Source organism: Bufo gargarizans, chromosome 2 (genome assembly GCF_014858855.1).
Source record: "Bufo gargarizans isolate SCDJY-AF-19 chromosome 2, ASM1485885v1, whole genome shotgun sequence".
Taxonomy (NCBI): Eukaryota; Metazoa; Chordata; class Amphibia; order Anura; family Bufonidae; genus Bufo; species Bufo gargarizans.
The window spans coordinates 700,664,551-700,688,683 of record NC_058081.1 but is presented as its reverse complement, the minus strand read 5'-3'; the positions used below and the strand labels follow the sequence as shown (position 1 = coordinate 700,688,683).

Sequence of the window (24,133 nt, the reverse complement as noted above, 5' to 3'; positions counted from 1 at the left end):
GCCAAAATTACCAATTTATTTGGTCACCTTGCCCAGAAATGTGTAATAACGAATGATCAAAAAATCATATGTACCCAAAAATGGTACCAATAAAAACGTCAACTCTTTCTGAAAAAAACGAGCCGCTGCACAAGACGATCGGCAGAAAAGTTTTTAAAAAAATGGCGTTCAGAAAATGGAGACACAAAAAGTTTTTTTTTAAAAATGCTTTATTATGTAAAACTGAAAACAAAGAAAGTAGACATATTTGATATCATCGCATCTGTAACAACCTGCTGTATAAAATAGCACATGATCTCTAACCTGTCAGATGAACGTTGTAAAAAACAAAAAATAAAAAACTGTGCCAAAACATCCATTCTTTGGTTATCTTTCCTCACAAAAAACATAATATAGAGCAATTAAAAATCATATGTACCCCCAAAATAGTACCAATAAAACTGTTGTTTCCAAAATGGGGTCACTTTTTGATAGTTTCTACTGTAGGATGCATCCGGGGAGCTTCAAATGGGACATGGTGTCTAAAAACCAGTCCAGCAAAATCTGCCTTCCAAAAACTATACGGCACTCCTTTTCTTCTGCGCCCTGCCGTGCGTCCATACAGCAGTTTACCACCACATGTGGGGGGTTTCTGTAAACCACAGAATCATAAGATAATATGAGTGCAGGACAATAGTCCCGCGGTCGGCCCGACGTGCACAGCATCATTGTAATCTATGATGCTGTGCACTCCCCGTGCGCACAATGTATGGCCCGCTCACGGATCGTATTTCTCGGAGGGCATATGGTCCTGTGCACGAGTCCTCAGGATAATAAATATTGAGTTTTGTTTGGCTGTTAACCCTCGATTTGTTAAAGAAAAAAATGGATTAAAATGGAAAATCTACCAAAAAAGTGAAATTTACAAATCTCATCTCCATTTTCCTTAAATTCTTGTGGAATACCTGAAGGGTTAACAAAGTTGGTAAATTCAGTTTTGAGTAACTTGAGGGGTGTAGTTTCCAAAATGGGATAATTTATGGGGGGTTTCTACTATGTAAGCCCCACAAAGTGACTTGAGAACTGAACTGGTCCTTAAAAAGTGGGTTTTGGAAATTTTCTTTAAAACTTTCTTCTAACGTCCCAAAGAAATAAAATGACATTTACAAAATGATGCCAACATAAAGCAGACATATGGGGAATGTTAAGTGAGAAATATTTTATGAGGTATCACTTTCTGTTTTAAAAGCAGAGAAATTGAAATTTAAAAAATTGAGAATTTTTCAAAATTTTGGGTAAATTTGGGATTTTTTCATAAATAAAGGTGAAATATATTAACTCAAATTTATGACTGTCGTGAAGTACAAGGTGTCACAAGAAAACAATCTCAGAATAGCTTGGATAAGTAGAAGTGTTCCAAAGTTATTACCACATGAAGTGATACATGTCAGATTTTAAAAAATAAGCCTGGTCACGAAGGTGAAAAATGGCCCTATTATTAAGGGGTTAATCTTGTTGTTCCAACTGTCTCTTGGCAGGGTGACAACCGCTAATGTGCACAGATCTATAGAGATTCATCAAAACTGGTGTAAAGGAAAACTGGCCTAGTTTCCCATAGCAACCAATCAGATTCCACCTTTCATTTTTTCAGAGCTGCATTGGAAATGAAAGATGAAATCTGATTGGTTGCCAGGGGCAACTAAGATAGTTTTCATTTACACCAATTTTGATAGATTTTCCTCCATACTGTTGTCACTGAATCCCCTCCCGGCAGATTCCTGTAGATCGGGGTCTCAGACAGGTCCTGACTAGATCACAACGCCTTAGGCAGGAGGCCATAAACTAGAAATTGCAGTTTTCTAAAGGAGTTGTCTTGTCATAGGCCTTGAAGGCTGTTGTTCTAGATGACAATGTGATAAGGAAAGTGAGAGATGGACGACCCGAGCGCCTGGTTTCTGTTCATCAGGAGCAAATCTATCGTTTGTGCCAAATGACTCTACCGGTATTACACCGACAACAACCGAAAGACATCCATGTCAATTTTTTTGTAGTCCCCAACACAGGGGAACATTTCACACCGGTCTTCGTTTCCCCTCGGAGGATCAGATTTATATATGACAAGATGTGTGCTAATCTAAGGCAGCCGTGCACCTGTTGGAAAAACAATGCCAACCCCAGGTTGGCATAGTTTTTTGCCAATGTGTACGCCTTGTACACTCTCCGCCCCTCTGTCAAAAAAATGTCGACATTAATACTGTTTCATGGCTGGTCAAAATGGCGACTTCCAACTATTTTTACACCAAAAGCTGGCATAAAAATACTTGTAAATGACCCCCACAGTCTTTTGTGCCATGTAAAATAAACGACAGACAGCAAGAAGTTGTCGAAATCAGTCATAGATGACCAAAATCATCAGTGCATGGCCAGCATCAGTCACTGGGGGCCTCTTCTTGTTTCTCTTATTAAAGGGGTTGTCCCACGAAAAAATATTCTGCAGTTTTCAACCCAGCACCTGGATCTGAATACTTTTTGTAACTGCATGTAATTAAAAAATTAGCATAGCCCCTGAGTTATTCAATAAAATGTATCTGTATAGCGCCACCTGCTGTTTGCTTTTTTTCTTATTTTATTGTCCAGATCACTGAGAAGGCCGCACATGCTCAGTTTCATCCTTCAACTGCCTCCTGAGGGATTATAGGAAGCGAGCTGCAGCAGACAGGACGCACACCCCGAGCTGCAGCAGACAGGACGCACACCCCGAGCTGCAGCAGACAGGACACCCCCCCCCCCCCCGAGCTGCAGCAGACAGGACACACACCCCGAGCTGCAGCAGACAGGACCCCCCCCCCCCCCGAGCTGCAGCAGACAGGACACCCCCTCGAGCTGCAGCAGACAGGACACACACCCCGAGCTGCAGCAGACAGGACACACACCCCGAGCTGCAGCAGACAGGACACACACCCCAAGCTGCAGCAGACAGGACACACTCCCTGAGCTGTCAGCTTGATAAAAAAATCTAGCAGAGCAATGAATGGGTAGATCTCTGGATCCATGTGAGGTGCAGGGCTGGTTCTAGCTTTGTCAGAGATTGTCATGTACTATATACCAGTAGTCGCAGGGCCAGTTTCACAACATGTTCGGCAGCTGGGCGGGATGTGAGCGGAGCGGGGGCTGTGTCCGGCCCTGGCAAATTTATTAACATTTATGCCTGGAACCAAGTGTAAACGCTGTTGAAACACTACTCGCCAGACGCAAGGACTGACATAGATGCCTCTCTGCTTGCAACATGCTGTGTGGTTCTGTACTTAGCACACCTTTAGCCTCCCATTCACAGAGACCCTCAGGATTAGGGCTCATGCACACGACCGTAAATTTCAGATCCACAAAACACGGATACCAGCCATGTGTGTTAAACATTTTGCGGAACGGAACGTCCAGCCCATAATAGAACGGTCCGATCAAAGCCCCTAAAACAGACAAGAATGGGACATGTTCTATTTTTTTTTTTTTTGCAGGTGCAACTGAAATACGGATGCGGACAGCACAGAGGTGCCATCACTTTATAAGATGGGAATACCCCTTTAAACTCCTGAATCCAGAATGCCATTAAAATCAGGGGTCAGATTTCTAGTACGCAGGAGGGGTGTTACTTGGTGATATTCTCTTCCTGCTACAATACAGATGGGTGGGGAGACTTCATAACCCCCCCAGGGCTCAGCGATCCACAGAACAGAATCCTGCACACAAAGGACTCGGTAAACAACTCATTTTTATTACGTCCTTTCATGGAGGGCGCAGCCACAGCTTTACATTCATCTACTCCTCCTCACAGGACAATTCAAGGAGGTGCCCTAATGCCTCGGGGCAGTGCTCCCCTCCTGTGCCGACATTCAGATGCGGCTTCTATAATATCAGGGAGCGGCCGACAGTGAAGTTCTCTGCTGCTGAAGACATCTGTGTTGGTCCCATGGTCATATCTGCCCGCATTGCTGGGAAAAATGAAGTTTTAATATATGCGAGTGAACCTCTAGGAGCAACGGGGGTGTTGCTGTTACACCTAGAAGCTCAGCTCTCTCAGTAACTGACGCGCCCTCTCTACTTTGATCGACAGGACCAGGCAGTGAATACCTCATAATGCCTGGTCTTATCAAAGTGCTGAGGACACGGCCGTTGCAAAGAGAGCAGAGCCTCTAGGTGTAACGGCAACTCCCCCATTGCAATGCGGGCACATATGAACATGGGACCAGCACAGATGCCTTCAGCTGCCAAGCGCACATGTAACAGGTCAGGCAGCGTCATAGGTGCAAATCTGCTGACAGATGCCCTTTAAAAATACCTAGAGGAATTGAAACAAAGTCTATTAGAAATGTGCAGAACTTTTCGCTCCGCAGTGATGGAGGTTTACCTGCAGGAGACTGTCCCTATAATGGTACAGCATGGACGACTCCCTGTCCCAGTCTCGGTATACGGCTATCTGCATATTATAGAACATGTAAATACAGCGAGTGTAATGATTACAGTACACCAGACCAGCTCCCGTCTCCAGTCGTGCCTTGTGTCATCCCAGGAGTCACCCCACCGGTGGTCATTACCTCCAATCTATTGCATAATCACATATCTAACCTCCATCCCCATCTAATATTATACAGTTGCAAGAAAAAGTATGTGAACCCTTTGGAATGATATGGATTTCTGCACAAATTGGTCATAAAATGTGATCTGATCTTCTTCTAAGTCACAACAATAGACAATCACAGTCTGCTTAACTAATAACACACAAAGAGTTACATGTTATCATGTTTTTATTGAACACACCATGTAAACATTCACAGTGCAGGTGGAAAAAGTATGTGAACCCCTAGACCAGGCATCCTCAAACTGCGGCCCTCAAGCTGTTGCAAAACTACAACTCCCAGCATGCCCGAACAGCCTACAGGTATCAGCCTACAGCAGGGCATTTGTGGGAGTTGTAGTTTTACAACAGCTGGAGGGCCGCAGTTTGAGGATGCATGCCCTAGACTAATGACATCTCCAAGAGATAATTGGAGTGAGGTGTCAGCCAACTGGAGTCCAATCAATGAGATGAGATTGGAGGTGTTGGTTACAGCTGCCCTGCCCTATAAAAAACACACACCAGGTCTGGGTTTGCTTTTCACAAGAAGCATTGCCTGATGTGAATAATGCCTCGCACAAAAGAGCTCTCAGAAGACCTACGATTAAGAATCACTGACTGCCTGCGTCTGTACGATACTCCTGGTCCTGAGGGCAACAGCCTCAATAGTGTCACTGGGCATGCACCGAGCCCAGTGACGTAATCAGAGCGCTGGTGCCTCAGGACCCATCGTACAGGCGCAGGCAGTCAGCAATACTGCGGCTGCGCGGGATTTCGAAAGCCAAGAAAGGAGGATGCAAGGATGGTGGGGTGAATAAATTAGATGACGTAGTGGAGGTGGCGGCGTCGTTCGGCAAGGATGTGGGAGTAAATTTATTTCTTAAGAGGCGTGCTGGGCTTGGGAGAAAGATGGGCTGGGCACTGCAGGGGGCGTTACTGGGCACTAGAGCAGAGTAATAACACCCCTCTGGGCACCTTGAGGCTTAATTAGCATATCAGAAAAATCGCTTTTTCATCTAAATGAAAAGTTGAATAAAAGAAAGAAGACACATGCTGGAATGAAGGTACTTTATTGCACATTGCTATGTTAACGGTTTTATATGCTCAAAATAGGTGACAGATTCCCTTTAAGGCCATCTGTCCACCAGCTGAAGCTCAACAGAAGATGGGTGTTGTAACAGGACAACGACCCAAAGCATAGAAGTAAATCAACAACAGAATGGCTTAAACAGAAGAAAATACGCCTTCTGGAGTGGCCCAGTCAGAGTCCTGACCTCAACCCGACTGAGATGCTGTGACATGACCTCAAGAAAGCGATTCACACCAGACATCCCAAGAATATTGCTGAACTGAAACAGTTCTGTAAAGAGGAATGGTCAAGAATTACTCCTGATCGTTGTGCACGTCTGATCTGCAACTACAGGAAACGTTTGGTTGAAGTTATTGCTGCCAAAGGAGGTTCAACCAGTTATTAAGACCAAGGGTTCACATACTTTTTCCACCTGCACTGTGAATGTTTGCATGGTGTGTTCAATAAAAACATGGTAACATTTAATTCTTTGTGTGCTATTAGTTTAAGCAGACTGTGATTGTCTATTGTTGTGACTTAGATGAAGATCAGATCACATTTTATGACCAATTTGTGCAGAAATCCATATCATTCCAAAGGGTTCACATACTTTTTCTTGCAACTGTATAATGATCGATGGAGTCTTGTCCTCCGCTCTCCTGTATCACATTGTTATATGGTCAGAGATAAGGCAACGGCCAGAACAAATACCCTCCCCAGTCTGAAGGCCACAGTGGTCATCAGGCTGGAATAGCGGGGGCACAGGCCTCACGTTACCTCAGACGATGCAAGGCTGGTTTCTTTAGGACATGTACATTCATCTACTGGACTGAAGGCAAGTCCAACGTCCAGTATAACATGCCCTGACCCTGGACACTTACAGTGAGGGGGCGACGTGGGAGCTGCCACTACAACACGACTGGTCCGTAGCGAACACCAGAGACTCAGGAATGGTGAAGGCTGAGGCTGGAGACGATCATGGCGGACGCTTCCTACTCTCCAGTCTTTTAGTGTCCTCTACATTCCCCATCTTATATCTATGACCCTTCTCCCGCCTGGCACGGTTATATTCGCACGGTGTTAATCCGCAGCGGTTGTACATTCTTGCCGTTGGCGTGACTCTGCCCAGGGCTGAAATAAGAGCACAGTTTTCCAGGGAACTTTTCACGGAAGGTATAAAGCCAAGACATGTCATCTGCGTTGTAGAAGATGAGAAGCCCCTTGTCATAGTCCAGGTAGACCCCAACTTTCTCTAGTTTGCTTTTGACGTTGAGCCGGGTCCAGGGCTCGGTACAGGCGCTATAGCGGTTCCCATCGTGCATTACTATGCAGTAAAAGCCCTTCCCCGGCTGGATCTGGATACTTCCTTTCCGGCTCACGGCTTCATGGGCCAGTCCTATCATCCACTGGGTTTTATCAGAGACCACCACCTCCCAGTAATGTACCCCTCCATCGAAGACCTGGGTGCCTAGCACCGACACCTCCACGTCAAACCTCTTTGGGGAGTCCTGGAGCGGCTGAGGGTGCAGGTTACCGTAGGCCACAATAGTGCAGTCATCAGAGAGGATCAGGCGCTGATGGGCGGTTACTGGATCGAGGGTCAGAGCCGCGGGAACTGAGAAGAGAACATTAGAAGAACCATTATTAATGCCAGAGACCTCTCCCCCACTAGGCAACATTATATTAGTACGGTGTTGATCCCAAGCAATTTATGGCACAGACAGCTGGGGGACCACCAATTTGGCTGCCATTACACGTGATACTTCTTAAACCCTTCTTAATATTGCTGCAGAACTAGAGAGGCTATTGGTGGCCCTATGACCTTATGTCACTCAGCTTTCCCAGTCACAATTCAAATGGTTGTGCAGTACCCCAGACCTGGAGGTTTTACAATTAGTTAGTAATATAATGCTTTGTAATGTTCATGTTTTGTTACACTTCACGCAATACAACTTGTACACCAGCAGATGGGGTATGGTTGGCAGGGTTTGGCAACAGAAATGGGCCGTACCATCCCATTCCTCCGCCTCTTGGTAGGAGAAAGCTGGTCTGACTTCCTACCAAGGGAGCGGCAAAGCTAGTTAGAGCTGTTTTGAGATGGAGAGAGGAGAGTGAGGGAGCCTCCTCCAGGCCATGTGGACCCCAGAAGCAGCTCATCTAGGAGGACAACATTGCCCCTGAGAGTCTGCGGGGTCCTAGATCACAGAAGGTTTGTAAACTACGGTGTATTATTCTCAGCAGAGTGATCAAGCAAGAAAGACTCCGCTGCAAGGTGGTGGGAAACATGTTATGACACCATCACCGCACTTCAGGACAAGCATAACTTGAAGCCTCCATCATACAGTGGACACCTAGAGCTACAGGTCCCAGAGTAAAGCCATATGGAAGGGAATCAGGAGACAGACATTATCAGCTAGCAAACTTCTATGTGTCATCTTCTGCCACATTGCCAGCCACTATCCCCTATTATCTGGGAGGAGAGAACTGCATTTTGTATGAACCGCTGCTGGGTGTGCTGCTATTTGTTATTTTGCACTCAGTAAAGAAAGACTTTGTTCAATAATGTCTGTCTGGTTCCTTCACATCACTTATTAGATGCACCGAACCTTAGGGAGCAACGGTCTGAGGTATGACAACACTTCATCAGTGCCACTTACGCTCCCATCCTCTACACCGGCTCCTCAGGGCTCACTGCATCTGGAAGACCCAGGGATATGGTGACATTATCCTGCAGCATCATAGGGGGACTTACCAGGGTGGATGTCTTGGAAGAGAGATTTCCAGATGGTGTACTGCAGGGGCCCCATGTATTTGGAGGTGGGAAAATCTTCATAAGTCAGGTTGGTTTCATGAATCTTTCCTTTTAACCTAGAAACAAAAGAGTGATATGGTCAGACTCTGGGTGCACAGAGTGCAGCCATAGAACCTGTCATAGCAGATGATGGTGGGGTGGCACTGCTTCATGCTTAGGTCACAAATGTCTGCACCAACACAAATACAGCGATGGGGTGATGATGTTCAGATTCTCCTGCACACAAAATGATGGGTGTTATGACCTGTTGGTCCACCCCACCCCCGCATACCTCTCAGACAGCGAGGAGATGCCAGCCAGGAATGTGTGCTTGTCACTCTCAGCCAGTCGCTCTTGTAGGATCTGTACTCCTTCCTGCACCTTGCGCAGCTGCTGGCTGTAGCGTTGGACCTTGTGCTCAATGTCTGTCAGGGTCCGGGCTGTATCTGACTCCAGCTCCTCTAACATGGCCTTTTGACGTTCTCTTAGAAGACGGTGCAGACGCTCAAAGGCCTCGCTAATGGTGGCGCGCAGACTCTTGGCTGAAGACTGAGCAGAAGAGGAGACGCACTGATATAATGGAGAACGTGGACTGAGGAATTCCCATTCGCTATTGTAATGGGAAATGGGCCCACACTTGGAAAATAGGGTCCATCATCTGTATGATCCCCAGGACAATAGAGACTGGGAATATAAAGTCTGCGGTGTGGATGATCCACAAGACAGTGGAGACTGGAACTATGAAGAATTCTCCCCATGGACGGTGGAGGCTGGGAACATGGGGTCTATGGTGTGGGTGATCCCAGAACAATAGAGAATGGGAATATGAGGTGTGATGTGGATGATCTCCACAATATGGAGAATTCTCGCCATGGACAATGGTGCCTGAGAACAAGGTCCGTGGTGTGACTGATCTCCAGTACAATGGAGATTGGGGATATGAGGTCCTTTTGCCCAGGCCTTCTGGCTGAATGAGAGTAAAAGGCACACATGTCACAGTGTGTTCACTTTCCATACTGTTTGTCACAGGGACTTATTGGTTACACCCTGGGGATGGGGATTTGTAGCCATCAGTTTACTCACTTACTCCTGCAACCCCTTGGCCTTTACACCTCAATTGAGGAGGCAGCCTAAGTGACTGGCTCTTCCATGGCTTCGACTGAGGTTGGCCACTTGTCCCTGACCCTCGCAGGGCCTTCTAGCTTAGAGGGACAGGGATTGGTTTAAGGGAGCCCTTCTTTTACGGAGAGGGATTGTGATAGACCCTTTTGTGTAGCACATTGCACTTTTTATGTACATGGGTGAAGAAAGTAAAGTTTCTCTGATTTTCAATAAAAACAAAAAATAGGGTCTGTGGTGTGGATGCTCTTTATGGATGGCGGAGGGCAGGTATAAGGGATCTGCAGTGTGGGTAATCCTCACAAGACAGTCTATGCTGGGAACATGGGGTCTGCAGTGTGGATGATCATCACAATATGAAGGAGTCTCCCCATATACTAGGAATATGGGGTCTAATGATCTCAATGGATGGTGGAAGCCAGGTAATAAGGGGTCTGTAGTGTAGATGAGCCTCACAATATGGAGTCTCCCCATAGAGCAGGGATGGCCAACTTGCGGCTCTCCAGCTGTTGTAAAACTACAACGCCCAGCATGCCCACACTGCCTACAGCTATCAGCCTACAGCAAGGCATGGTGGGAGTTATAGTTTTACAACTGCTGGAGAGCTGCAGGTTGGCCATCCCTGCCAAATAGAGCGTGTATGCTGAGAATATGGGGTCTACAGTGTGGATGGTCCCAATAGACAATGGAGAGACTTGGGATATTGGGTCTATGGTGTGGTTTATCTCCATAATATGAAGGGTGTTCTCTGTGGATGGTGGGCGCCAGGTATACAAGGTCTGCAGTGTGGATGATCTCCGCAATATAAAGGATGCTCCCCATGGATGGGGAGTTAGGAGTATGAGGTCTACAATGTGGACGCTTCCTTACCTTGGTCTCGGCCAGCTGACGTCTCAGTAGCTGCAGCGCCTCCGTGTGGCCCTGTGCACTTTCCTGCAGCGCTTGTAGCTGCTCCTTCAGTTCTCTCTGAAAATAAGGTGACATGCAATGAATCCACAGGATCCTGATCTCATGACATGGACAGTGGAAGTGCAGCATCCCTCTACCCTTGTGGGTACTGCAAAGTTGTTGTATTGTATTTATATGCCTTTTTATAGCCTGTTGTTAAGCTGCAATATGTCCTTAAAGGGGTTCTGCACTTTCAATTAACTGATGATCTATCCTCTGGATAGATCATCAGCTTCTGATCGGCCGGGGTCAGACAGCGCCGCGGCCTTCTCACTGTTTACCGCCAGGCCGCCCGCCCACTGACGTCACGACTTGTATCAACTAGAGTGGGCGCGGCTAAGCTCTGTTCACTTGAACGGAGCTTAGCCGCGCCCACTGTAGTTGATACAAGTCGTGACGTCAGTGGGCGGGCGGCCTGGCGGTAAACAGTGAGAAGGCCGCGGCGCTGCTGCCCTCTCAAACAGCTGATCGGCGGTGGTCCCGGGTGTCGGACCCCGGCCGATCAGAAGCTGATGATCTATCCAGAGGATAGATCATCAGTTAATTGAAAGTGCAGAACCCCTTTAAGCATAATCCCTGCTAACAGGTGTATTAGCATGCATTTACACTGAGCTCACCACTAGGGGGAGATAACACCTCCCATATATATAGCTCAGCTCAGGCTTAGCTAGACCAGATCAGTTCCTGTTGAGACTAGAGTGGCAGTTGAGCACAGTCTAGCAGTGTATGCAGCCTGTTATCCTCATTTTCTCAGCTATATCTCAGCCCATAGCTGAAGTACTTAATCTATCCAGAATATTACAGAAAGGAGATCCCCAAAAGGGTATTAGACACACCTTCTGAGTGCCCCAGGGCCTTTGGACAGCCATCGTGAAGAGTATCTTATCCTTTGGCTACTTCACAAGCCTGAATAAGGAAAACCAGGACCATTCCTGAACTCTACTACCAGTAAGGCTACAATCTCCTTATCTAATATCTAGAAAGGGACTTATCCTGTCAGCAGAGTACTAGCAGCGGGTGTCTCTCTGTATTGAGACTGGTAAATGCTTTGGATGAACTGTTATCAAGAGTCATCTTAAGTAAAGTTCTACTTTGAGTTTCACCTTGCTTGCCTTAGACTCAGTTCCTCTATTAATACAACAGTAAATGGTTGTACCTCCATACAAAAAGGTACTGGCGTCATGACTACAAGGGACCTTGCTACTGGCACATTAATACAGACCACCAAGGGCACCTCAAACCACGATCTGGCCTGTGTCCCTTACACCAGATTGTGCCCCAGAGAATTCCTGTGCCGTTCTCCTTTTCACTTATGTGAGCATGCCCAGGCACGACATAACCGTGAGTAACCAGAACTGTATTTACCTCGGCCCACCTAATGCTCACACTGTGACCTCACGTATACTTCCCCTGCAAGGTCTGGCATACCGCAGAAGCTGAGAGACTACAGAGCATCTGCTGCCTGCAAACATCAACCACCATTCATCGTCCTCCATCCCCAACCATCTTTATGTTCCTGGACAGTCTGTAAAAATAGGGGATGGTTTCCCAGTGTCTGTGAAAAAAAAATATAATGGATGCGTGTGTTTTTTTTGAGCGGTACCTGAGCTGGTCATTGGGATCGTAATAATTTTCAGCTCACAAAGCAGATGAGATCAGGTCAGTACACTCTGCTACTACAGATATCACTCAGTCTTTATCATTCATTACGGTTTTGCAATTTGTCCATAAAAAAGTCCATATGGGTTTTCCAGAAAATGAATAAATCAAGTTGGGAACCCTGCCACTATGGTCCACCCTCATCCATCATCATTATCCATCACATCCTCATCACCTTCTATCATCCAGCCTCATTTTCCATCATTCTCCTTCATCATCTTCTATAGTTCAGCCTCATTTTCCACCATAATCGTCCTCCATTATTACCAGGGTTATTAGAGGCGTACGCTTATCTATGTAATCACTTCATAGAAACAGAAGTGTTAGTATGTCTATGTACTATTTTATGTTATTATACAGGTAAACCTTTATGTATGATGTATATATGTATGTACAATGTATAATGTCAGATGTATAAGTATGTAATATGTAATAAGGCTACTTTTGGGTAGTCTACCTCTTGGTGAGAGATCTAAAACGCATTGTCTCTGCCCCAGGCGCTTAGCAGAATGAAATTTGGTGTCACAGCGCACATTACATGTTCTGCCATTCACAGGCAGCCACCATTGCCTTCATTTTCAGTGGTTTCATGAACGAGAAACCTGGACTGCTACAGAATAGAGCCTTATCTTCTTTAGTGACTAATCCTGGTTCTGTTTAGGTGGTCATTTTCTAGCATGGAGGTCTCACGGTGAGTGTTTCAATCCATTGCTGTGGAGCGACACACTGCCCCGACTGCTGGGGTGATGATCTGGGAGCCATCGCATACGACAGTCGGTCACCTCTAGTAGAGATATGGGGGACACTAACCGCTCAGTGATATGTGCAGGACATTCTGCGGTCACACGTGTTCTTCTCATAGAGGCCGTATCTCATCCTGTACCCAGGCTAGAGGCTGTATCTCATCCTGTACCCAGGCTAGAGGCCGTATCTCATCCTGTACCCAGGCTAGAGGCCGTATCTCATCCTGTACCCAGGCTAGAGGCCGTATCTCATCCTGTACCCAGGCTAGAGGCCGTATCTCATCCTGTACCCAGGCTAGAGGCCGTATCTCATCTTGTATCGAGGCCGTATCTCATCTTGTATCCAGGCTAGAGGCTGTATCTCATCTTGTATTCAGGCCAGAGGCAGCCCAGCAGGGTCCTAGAGCCTCCTGTCAATTGTACAGTTTTTCCCAATTTTTATGTTTATACACACACACTGTATGTATAAGTGTTTGTAGGATGCACACTTTAGGATTATGTAGAGATTCTGTATATGTATTTGTACGAGGTATATACTGGATAGGCATAAGTATGCATGATAAATATATGTATAGGTTTATATGCATGATGTATATGCCATGTGTGTACGAATGATATAATTAAGTATGTGTATGTATGGACTGTTTGTATCAGTCACACAATGTGAAAAAAACTTAATTTACCTGCGAGAAAAGGCAGAGATAAAATGTAGGATTGTCCATGGCCAACAGGGGGCGGCATCAGCACAGAAAAGCCTCAGGCAGATTAGCTCTTCCAGGAGAAAGCTGTGTCTGCAGTGCCACCTAGTGGCCAACCGTTTATCAGGCCTTGCAACACCACTAATATTAGCCAAACCAAGAGCTTTCTCCAAAAGGGACCAATCAGAACACCGCTGTTTTTGCCCCTTGTCAGTACAGAGCAAAGAGACAATTTGGCTTGGAAAGAAGCCTTTGTTATAAGTCTGGGGGTAACCCATCAGAATAAAACAGCTCCATGGATTGTCAAAGCTTTATCTTATACAGTGGCTTCAGAATGCAGGAACTACAGTGAAGACTGACACACAGCATAACAGGAGGGCCGAGCATGGATGTAAAGACATACTTGAACCAGAGTCTCATGCAGATAATAGGAGTTGTTTTCTATGTATAGAGGTTGTGATGTAGATGATAGTTGTGTGTATATACACACACACACACACACACAAGAAAAATGGCGGCACTGGCTATAATCAGAGAAAATTGGGTGCACGTTCCAGGGGAATCGACTTCTTACCCCACCAATGTATCCAGAAAATGGACGGCACTCCAGTTAGATTAAATTAAGTGATTCTTTTATTCAACCATCCGGTGCAACGTTTCGGCTCCAAAATGAGCCTTTTTAAAGCCTTGAAAAAGGCTCATTTTGGAGCCGAAACATTACACGGGATGGTTGAATAAAGGAATCACTTAATTTAATCTAACTGGAGTGCCGTCCATTTTCTGGATATACAGGTCCTTCTCAGAAAATTAGCATATTGTGATAAAGTTCATTATTTTCTGTAATGTACTGATAAACATTAGACTTTCATATATTTTAGATTCATTACACACAACTGAAGTAGTTCAAGCCTTTTATTGTTTTAATATTGATGATTTTGGCATACAGCTCATGAAAACCCAAAATTCCTATCTAAAAAAATTTGCATATTTCATCCGTCTAATAAAAGAAAAGTGTTTTTAATACAAAAAAAGTCAACCTTCAAATAATTATGTTCAGTTCTGCACTCAATACTTAGTCGGGAATCCTTTTGCAGAAATGACTGCTTCAATGCGGCGTGGCATGGAGGCAATCAGCCTGTGGCACTGCTGAGGTGTTATGGAGGCCCAGGATGCTTCAATGCGGCGTGGCATGGAGGCCATCAGCCTGTGGCACTGCTGAGGTGTTATGGAGGCCCAGGAGGCTTCAATGCGGCGTGGCATGGAGGCCATCAGCCTGTGGCACTGCTGAGGTGTTATGGAGGTCCAGGAGGCTTCGATAGCGGCCTTAAGCTCATCCAGAGTGTTGGGTCTTGCGTCTCTCAACTTTCTCTTCCCAATATCCCACAGATTCTCTATGGGGTTCAGGTCAGGAGAGTTGGCAGGCCAATTGAGCACAGTAATACCATGGTCAGTAAACCATTTACCAGTGGTTTTGGCACTGTGAGCAGGTGCCAGGTCGTGCTGAAAAATGACATCTTCATCTCCATAAAGCTTTTCAGCAGATGGAAGCATGAAGTGCTCCAAAATCTCCTGATAGCTAGCTGCATTGACCCTGCCCTTGATAAAACAGTGGACCAACACCAGCAGCTGACATGGCACCCCAGACCATCACTAACTGTGGGTACTTGACACTGGACTTCAGGCATTTTGGCATTTCCCTCTCCCCAGTCTTCCTCCAGCCTCTGGCACCTTGATTTCCGAATGACATGCAAAATTTGCTTTCATCCGAAAAAAGTACTTTGGACCACTGAGCAACAGTCCAGTGCTGCTTCTCTGTAGCCCAGGTCAGGCGCTTCTGCCGCTGTTTCTGGGGAATGCGGCACCTGTAGCCCATTTCCTGCACACGCCTGTACACGGTGGCTCTGGATGTTTCCACTCCAGACTCAGTCCACTGCTTCCACAGGTCCCCCAAGGTCTGGAATCGGTCCTTCTCCACAATCTTCCTCAGGGTCCGGTCACCTCTTCTCGTTGTGCAGCGTTTTCTGCCACACTTTTTCCTTCCCACAGACTTCCCACTGAGGTGCCTTTATACAGCACTCTGGGAACAGCCTATTCGTTCAGAAATTTCTTTCTGTGTCTTACCCTCTTGCTTGAGGTTGTCAATGATGGCCTTCTGGACAGCAGTCAGGTCGGCAGTCTTACCCATGATTGCAGTTTTGAGTAATGAACCAGGCTGGGAGTTTTTAAAAGCCTCAGGAATCTTTTGCAGGTGTTTAGAGTTAATTAGTTGATTCAGATGATTAGGTTAATAGCTCGTTTAGAGAACCTTTTCATGATATGCTAATTTTTTTAGATAGGAATTTTGGGTTTTCATGAGCTGTATACCAAAATCATCAATATTAAAATAATAAAAGGCTTGAACTACTTCAGTTGTGTGTAATGAATCTAAAATATATGAAAGTCTAATGTTTATCAGTACATTACAGAAAATAATGAACTTTATCACAATATGCTAATTTTTTTAGAAGGACCTGTATATACAGTACAGACTAAAAGTTTGGACACACCTTCTCATTCAAAGAGTTTTCTTTATTTTCATGACTATGAAAATTGTAGATTCACACTGAAGGCATCAAAACTATGAATTAACACATGTGGAATTATATACATAACAAAAAAGTGTGAAACAACTGAAAAGATGTCATATTCTAGGTTCTTCAAAGTAGCCACCTTTTGCTTTGATTACTGCTTTGCACACTCTTGGCATTCTCTTGATGAGCTTCAAGAGGTAGTCACCTGAAATGGTTTTCACTTCACAGGTGTGCCCTGTCAGGTTTAATAAGTGGGATTTCTTGCCTTATAAATGGGGTTGGGACCATCAGTTGCCTTGTGGAGAAGTTATGTGGATACACAGCTGATCGTCCTACTGAATAGACTGTTAGAATTTGTATTATGGCAAGAAAAAAGCAGCTAAGTAAAGAAAAACGAGTGGCCATCATTACTTTAAGAAATGAAGGTCAGTCAGTCCGAAAAATTGGGAAAACTTTGAAAGTGTCCCCAAGTGCAGTCACAAAAACCATCAAGCGCTACAAAGAAACTGGCTCACATGCGGACCGTCCCAGGAAAGGAAGACCAAGAGTCACCTCTGCTGCGGAGGATAAGTTCATCCGAGTCACCAGCCTCAGAAATCGCAGGTTAACAGCAGCTCAGATTAGAGACCAGGTCAATGCCACACAGAGTTCTAGCAGCAGACACATCTCTAGAACAACTGTTAAGAGGAGACTGTGTGAATCAGGCCTTCATGGTAGAATATCTGCTAGGAAACCACTGCTAAGGACAGGCAACAAGCAGAAGAGACTTGTTTGGGCTAAAGAACACAAGGAATGGACATTAGACCAGTTGAAATCTGTGCTTTGGTCTGATGAGTCCAAATTTAAGATCTTTGGTTCCAACCACCGTGTCTTTGTGCGACGCAGAAAAGGTGAACGGATGGACTCTACATGCCTGGTTCCCACCGTGAAGCATGGAGGAGGAGGTGTGATGGTGTGGGGGTGCTTTGCTGGTGACACTGTTGGGGATTTATTCAAAATTGAAGGCATACTGAACCAGCATGGCTACCACAGCATCTTGCAGCAGCATGCTATTCCATCTGGTTTGCGTTTAGTTGGACCATCATTTATTTTTCAACAGGACAATGACCCCAAACACACCTCCAGGCTGTGTAAGGGCTATTTGACCATGAAGGAGAGTGATGGGGTGCTGCGCCAGATGACCTGGCCTCCACAGTCACCGGACCTGAACCCAATCGAGATGGTTTGGGGTGAGCTGGACCGCAGAGTGAAGGCAAAAGGGCCAACAAATGCTAAGCATCTCTGGGAACTCCTTCAAGACTGTTGGAAGACCATTTCAGGTGACTACCTCTTGAAGCTCATCAAGAGAATGCCAAGAGTGTGCAAAGCAGTAATCAAAGCAAAAGGTGGCTACTTTGAAGAACCTAGAATATGACATATTTTCAGTTGTTTTACACTTTTTTGTTATGTATATAATTCCACATGTGTTAATTCATAGTTTTGATGCCTTCAGTGTGAATCTACAATTTTCATAGTCATGAAAATAAAGAAAACTCTTTGAATGAGAAGGTGTGTCCAAACTTTTGGTCTGTACTGTATATATATATATGGGTGATACCAATTGAAATACTATTTTTATGGCATATTGAACATACAGTATATATCATAAATGCCTAGTTACACTTCTAGTACTCCCATTTAATGGGAAAATACATGAAATATACATGTGAGCAGCCACAAGACATAGACATACATGTCTGTTACCAGATGATTGGGGGCCGCACAGAAAAGGTATCGAGGGCCGCATGTGGCCCCTGGGCTGCAGGTTTTGCACCCCTGATGTAAATGATACATTAGGATATAAGGATTGTGCAACTTATTTATGACATATTTTTATATCCCGCAGTTACTTATTGAGAGTTGTGGACGCCTGTGGGAGAGATCGCTTACCCAGGTTTTATCCATTTCAGTTACCTTATAACATTAATCGTTACCATTATTACAGAGGGACTTTAACATTTGATATACGTATGCAAATGCTCATGTGCTGAATATACCGGATAGTATTCCCGGGAGGCCACATAGATTGTGGTCAACACCATATCTAATACAGTCCTCACTAAATACAGGTAACGATTATAAGGATTCTGTAGTTCAGGCCGGGGTCAACACAAGGCTTTATTGCTGCTTCTAGTGAATACAGCGCTGTGATGTATAGAGAATCTTGGGCGACATGAAGACGAGATGTAATACTGATGGTTGACCAGGTTTCCAGACTGGGTGCCGGGTTCGTGATGCGCTGCGATGCGATGGTGGCGCAGGCGTAGTGAACAGGGAGACACGCCAAGTTGGGGGAACGCTCCATCTTTAATGTAGCGCTGTGAGAGCATGCTGCGAGATCGGCCTGCCTCTAACACCGGGCGATGACGCACGGCGGTATGAGGGCAGCGCAGGCGCAGGGTACAGAGAGACGTGCCAAGATGGGGGAATGCTCCATCTGTGATATAGTGCCGTGAGAGCATAAGGTAACTGAATTGTATGGATTCCTGTGTTGAGGTGTGAATTATGTTGGAGCAAGCCATGGATGTTTTAATCACTATCACTATTTGGGAAACCATGAGTATGCAGTACATGAAGACAATCACGGAAATGTGATGCACTAGACCTGAGGGGTCCGATGGTTGCTGCACTATGAATTGTCACAAGAGAATGAATTGTTTTGTATAGAGTTTTTATATGCACCAGTGTGGAATTAATCAGGGAATTAGCACTGATCACTTCCTGCAATGTTCCTATGTATTATGCACAGTCACTTTATTATGGGTTTCACTTGGCTTGATAATGGCTCTGTGAGAGCTGGAACGTTGCCTGTAGCGACATGTGTTGAATACATTTTGTATTTTTTCACTTTTTATATAGAGAGAGAGAGAGAGAGAGAAAGAGAGAGAAGTATTGAAGTAGCTGATGGTAGTTGTGTTCTATATATAGAGGTCATGTAGCAGATGTAGCAGAGTCCAATCATGCATACAGGAGTCATGCAGCAGATGATGAGAGTCGAATCCTGCATGCACCAGATGATGGGAGATTAATCCTGCATACAGAAGTCATGCAGCAGAGGATGGTAGCTGAATCATGATCCTGTGTACAGAGGTCATGTACAGTAGATGATGGGGGTTGAATCCTGTACGCAGAGGTCATGCAGCAGATGATGGGAGTAGAATCCTGTACGCAGAGGTCATGCAGCATGCAGTGCATTATGGTGCTCAGCTCATGGTCACACTGGTTTGGGGACACTGGGGTCAGTAAACACTGAGGTGCTGGTGGTGGGTGCTCCACACTAAAAGCTGTGAGTATAGGGACTGAGCGGGCACCTACCCTAGTCAGGGTACATGGCTCAGTGGGTATGGAGGTCCCGTGCATGGCACACAGCCGAGAATGTATAGGAGGTACAGGGCGCAGTCACTGCACAGCACAAACACAACTATAATAACAGAAAAGAATAAAGCTTCATCCATGGAAATCTGCTGTGCTACCAGCTAATATGGAGGGCACAATAACTATGGACTACATTACTGCTGTGAACCCGAGTTACATCCTGTATTATACTCCAGAGCTGCACTCACTATTCTGCTGGTGCAGTCACTATGTACATACATTACATTACTTATCCTGTACTGATCCTGAGTTACATCCTGCATTATACTCCAGAGCTGCACTCACTATTCTGCTGGTGCAGTCACTGTGTACATACATTACTTATCCTGTACTGATCCTGAGTTACATCCTGTATTATACTCCAGAGCTGCACTCACTATTCTGCTGGTGCAGTCACTGTGCACATACATTACATTACTTATCCTGTACTGATCCTGAGTTACATCCTGTATTATACTTCAGAGCTGCACTCACTATTCTGCTGGTGCAGTCACTGTGTACATACATTACTTATCCTGTACTGATCCTGAGTTACATCCTGTATTATACTTCAGAGCTGCACTCACTATTCTGCTGGTGTAGTCACTGTGTACATACATTACTTATTCTATACTGATCCTGAGTTACATCCTGTATTATACTCCAGAGCTGCACTCACTATTCTGCTGGTGCAGTCACTGTGTACATACATTACTTATTCTATACTGATCCTAAACGATACCAGGCTTCGGCTTGTTTAATAGTGAGGCGAGTTGCCCCTCATGTGCCCCCCACTCACCTGCAGCTCCTCAAAGGCCTCATCCACATTGGTGACTTGATGTTGCTCGTGCAGCGAGGGCTCGTCGCAGAAGAAGCACACGACGGCGCGGTCTGTCAGGCAGAAGAGCTTCACCTTGTCATGGTCCTTGCAGGGGAAGGAGCTTCTCTGTGCGCTGAGGATGGCATCCAAGGGAAAGGCAGAATACCTCTCTACAATGTTGGAAAGCTTCAGGCTGGGGGACAGGGTGGGCTCCGAGAAGGTTCTCCGACACTCCGGACAGTCCAAGGTGCCCCCATGCTTATGCCGGCTCCAGTGCTCAGTGATGCATTTACGACAGAAGTAATGTTCACAGCCAAAGCTGACCGGGTCCTGGTAGATACTCAGACAGATGGAGCAAAGCAGCTCATCCTTCAGATAGCACGCCATCCTAAGAGACACACCAGGAAGAGAGACATCAGGGCATGCCCCCCAGTACGGTGATACACCTCAACAACCCCAACACATGGTATAATGCTCCTCTATTACCCCCAGAATAATGAGAGAGAATACCACCCAGGTATAGTACTCCCCCTACCATCTCCCCCCCAATAAAGATAGCAAATATCAAGAGGTATAATAACCCCCAACCAACCTCATCCCCCCCGAATAAAGATAGCGAATACTACTCAGGTATAATACCCCAAACTACCCTCCGAATAATGATAAAAAAATACCACTCAGGTATAATACCCTTCTACTACCTCCAGAATAATGATAGATAATGCCACCCACATACAGTACCCCTCTATTACACCCTGAATAAAGATAGAGACTACCACCCAGGTATTAAACCCTTCTATTATCTCCAGAATAATGATAGAGAATACTTCTCAGTTAAATAACACCCCCTACTACCCCCAAAATAATGATACAGAATACTACCCTGGTGTAATACCCCTGTATTACCCCCGAAATAATGATACAGAATACTACCCTGGTGCAATACCCCTGTATTACCCCCAGAATTAAGATAGAGAATACCACCTGAATATCCTACAACTGTGCTTTCCCTTCTGCTTACAATGTATTGCTCCTCTCCAGTCTGAAAATTACAAGGTATAATCTTACCACACACATATAACGAACAATGTATCCCCCTTCTTTCTGTATAATAATCCGATGTATACACTGTATAATAATCCAAATGTATCCTCCCTTCCCCCTGGGTAAAATTATACAAAGTATGTGCCTTCTCCCAGTATAATAAAATGTATCCCCCTGTTTTCAAGTATAATAATACAATGTATCCCCCGGGTATCATAATCCAATGTATCGCCCTTCTATCTGTATAATAATCCACTGTATCCCCTGTTTTCCAGTATAATAATCCAAAGTATCCCCCTTCTTTTGGTATACTAAAACAATGTATTCCCCCGGGTATCATAATCCAATATATCCCCTTCTTCCTGTATAATAATCCAATGTATCTCCCCATATCCTGCTTCTTCCAGTATAATAATATAATGTACCCTCCCTCCCCCCTGGGTATAATCATACAATGTATGCGCCTTCTCCCAGTATAATACAATGTTTCCCCCTTTTTCTGGTATACTAAAACAATGTAGCCCCCTTCTTCCTGTATAATAATCCAGTGTATCCACCTCTCCTGTTATAATAATCCGATGTATCCCCCTTCGCTTCTTTTAATGCTGCATCGTAGTACAATGTGAGGTCTGTGACCCTGTACGTACACTTTGTACCCACCTCTCCTGGTATATTACGCCCCCTTTTCTGATAAGTATAATGAGCAGCCCCCCCTCTGATATCGCCGGTATGATGATACGCTGTACCTCTCGCTCTGACGTGAAGGCAGCAGGTTGTGGTCCAGCCTCAGCGAGGGATAACGTGTCTCTGGTGACGTCCGGCTCCTGCGCCCCGAGATATCCTGCACATAGCACTGGGGGAATAACCAGATGATTGCATTAATACACTGGAAGTCAGGCGTGGGGGAGGAGGCTTCTAGCACTCTACCTGTCCCCTCGTCACCTGTCAATTAAAATGCAGATACCAAAATGGACTCCAGACTCACCTGAGCAGCAGAGCTGTGTGCCCCCTCCCCGCTGCGGCGCTCTATGACCCTGTGCCCCTTGTGTGCATGCCCCCTCCCTCCCTGCACAGGTTCAGCAGCTTCTCTCCTCATCCAGGTCAGAAAGCAAATGCAATCCCACCCCTGTGACCATGGAAGAGTCCACCTCGACACCTGCAGCCCTGCGGTCACCTCATACTGTGGCCACCAGACCAACCCCCACCACCCACCAATGAGTCCCCCAACATGGGGCCACAGCACATGAGCTTCCCCTGATTTGCACCAGTCACATTAGGAGAGCGAACGCCTCCACCAACCCGTTCCCCCCATATTCACAGAATGGTTCAGTCCATCATGTCTTCATTGTTCTGCTCATAGCTGAGGACACAGTCAGAAGGGAGGGGGAGTTTAAAGGGACAGTGACCCCATTCTGCCTTCACAGCCATATCTAAGCAGGTTACAGGCTGGGACTATGTGGGTGACTACCCTTCACCGCAGTACATGATGGGGAATGTAGTGCAACAGAGTCCTGCAGAATCACAAATTAAGAATTCAATATAGACAGTATCAACCATGAAATGATTAGATACATGGATCAGCAGAGAGTATCACACACTAGAGAGGCTCAGTGTCACACATGACAGGCTGAGATACACAGCTGTGCAAGACAGTATCACACCTGATAGGACTGCATACAGCATTAGACAGTATCACACACAATGGGATTAGATACACAGCAGACAGTATCACACACAATGGGATTAGATACAGCAGACAGTATCGCACACAATAGGATTAGATACATAGTAGACAGTATCACACACAATGGGATTAGATACAGCAGACAGTATCGCACACAATAGGATTAGATACAGCAGACAGTATCACAAACAATAGGATTAGATACATAGTAGACAGTATCACACACAATGGGATTAGATACAGCAGACAGTATCACACACAATTGGATTAGATACAGCAGACAGTATCACAAACAATAGGATTAGATACATAGTAGACAGTATCACACACAATGGGATTAGATACAGCAGACAGTATCGCACACAATAGGATTAGATACATAGTAGAGAGTATCACACACACAATGGGATTAGATACATAGTAGACAGTATCACACACAATGGGATTAGATACAGCAGACAATATCACACACAATGGGATTAGATACATAGTAGACAGTATCGCACACAATGGGATTAGATACATAGTAGACAGTATCACATACAGTGGGATTAGATACAGCAGACAGTATCATATACAGTGGGATTAGATACACAGTAGACAGTATCGCACATGATAGGGTTACATCCAGCATCTCAACGGACAGTATCACACACAATGGGATTAGATACAGCACTCAGCAGACAGTGGCACACATTATGGGCTTGGATACAGCACTAAGCAGACTATATCACACGTAACAGGATTAGATACACCATCTCAGCTGATAGTATCACACATGGTAGACTGTACGTGTACGGTATACCAGGGATCAGCAACCTCTTGCACTCCCGCTGTGGTGAACTACAACCCCTAGCATGCACACTTGCTTGGCTGTTCTCAAGTCTCCCATAGAAGTCAATGAAGAATGCTGGGAGTTGTAGTTTCATCATAGCTGGAGTGGCGGAGGTTGCTGACTCCTGCTCTGTACACATAAGAGAACTGTATTAAAAATGGTTTTCAGT

The 24,133-nt window shown here is 45.4% G+C and overlaps 1 protein-coding gene across 1 annotated transcript; it reads right to left on the bottom strand.

The window, feature by feature from the left end:
- Positions 1 to 6,169: 6,169 nt before the first annotated feature.
- TRIM62 (tripartite motif containing 62) lies at positions 6,170 to 22,539 on the bottom strand. Its single transcript, XM_044278580.1, has 7 exons — positions 22,431 to 22,539; positions 22,192 to 22,298; positions 20,381 to 20,789; positions 10,441 to 10,536; positions 8,744 to 9,000; positions 8,413 to 8,528; positions 6,170 to 7,275 (listed from the first exon to the last, which is right to left on the bottom strand). Exons 3-7 carry the CDS (start codon positions 20,786 to 20,788, stop codon positions 6,725 to 6,727), a joined length of 1,428 nt encoding a protein of 475 aa, XP_044134515.1. The 5' UTR covers position 20,789; positions 22,192 to 22,298; positions 22,431 to 22,539; the 3' UTR covers positions 6,170 to 6,724.
- Between the last annotated feature and the right edge of the window lie 1,594 nt (positions 22,540 to 24,133).

Coding starts and splice junctions, on each gene's coding strand:
- TRIM62 (XM_044278580.1), bottom strand. CDS start 20,788: ATGGCGTGCTATCTGAAGGATGAGCTGCTTTGCTCCATCTGTCTGAGT. Junction 10,537..20,380: donor AGGCCTTTGAGGAGCTGCAG/GTGAGTGGGGGG, acceptor CCTTATTTTCAG/AGAGAACTGAAGGAGCAGCT. Junction 9,001..10,440: donor GTCAGCTGGCCGAGACCAAG/GTAAGGAAGCGT, acceptor TCTTCTGCTCAG/TCTTCAGCCAAGAGTCTGCG.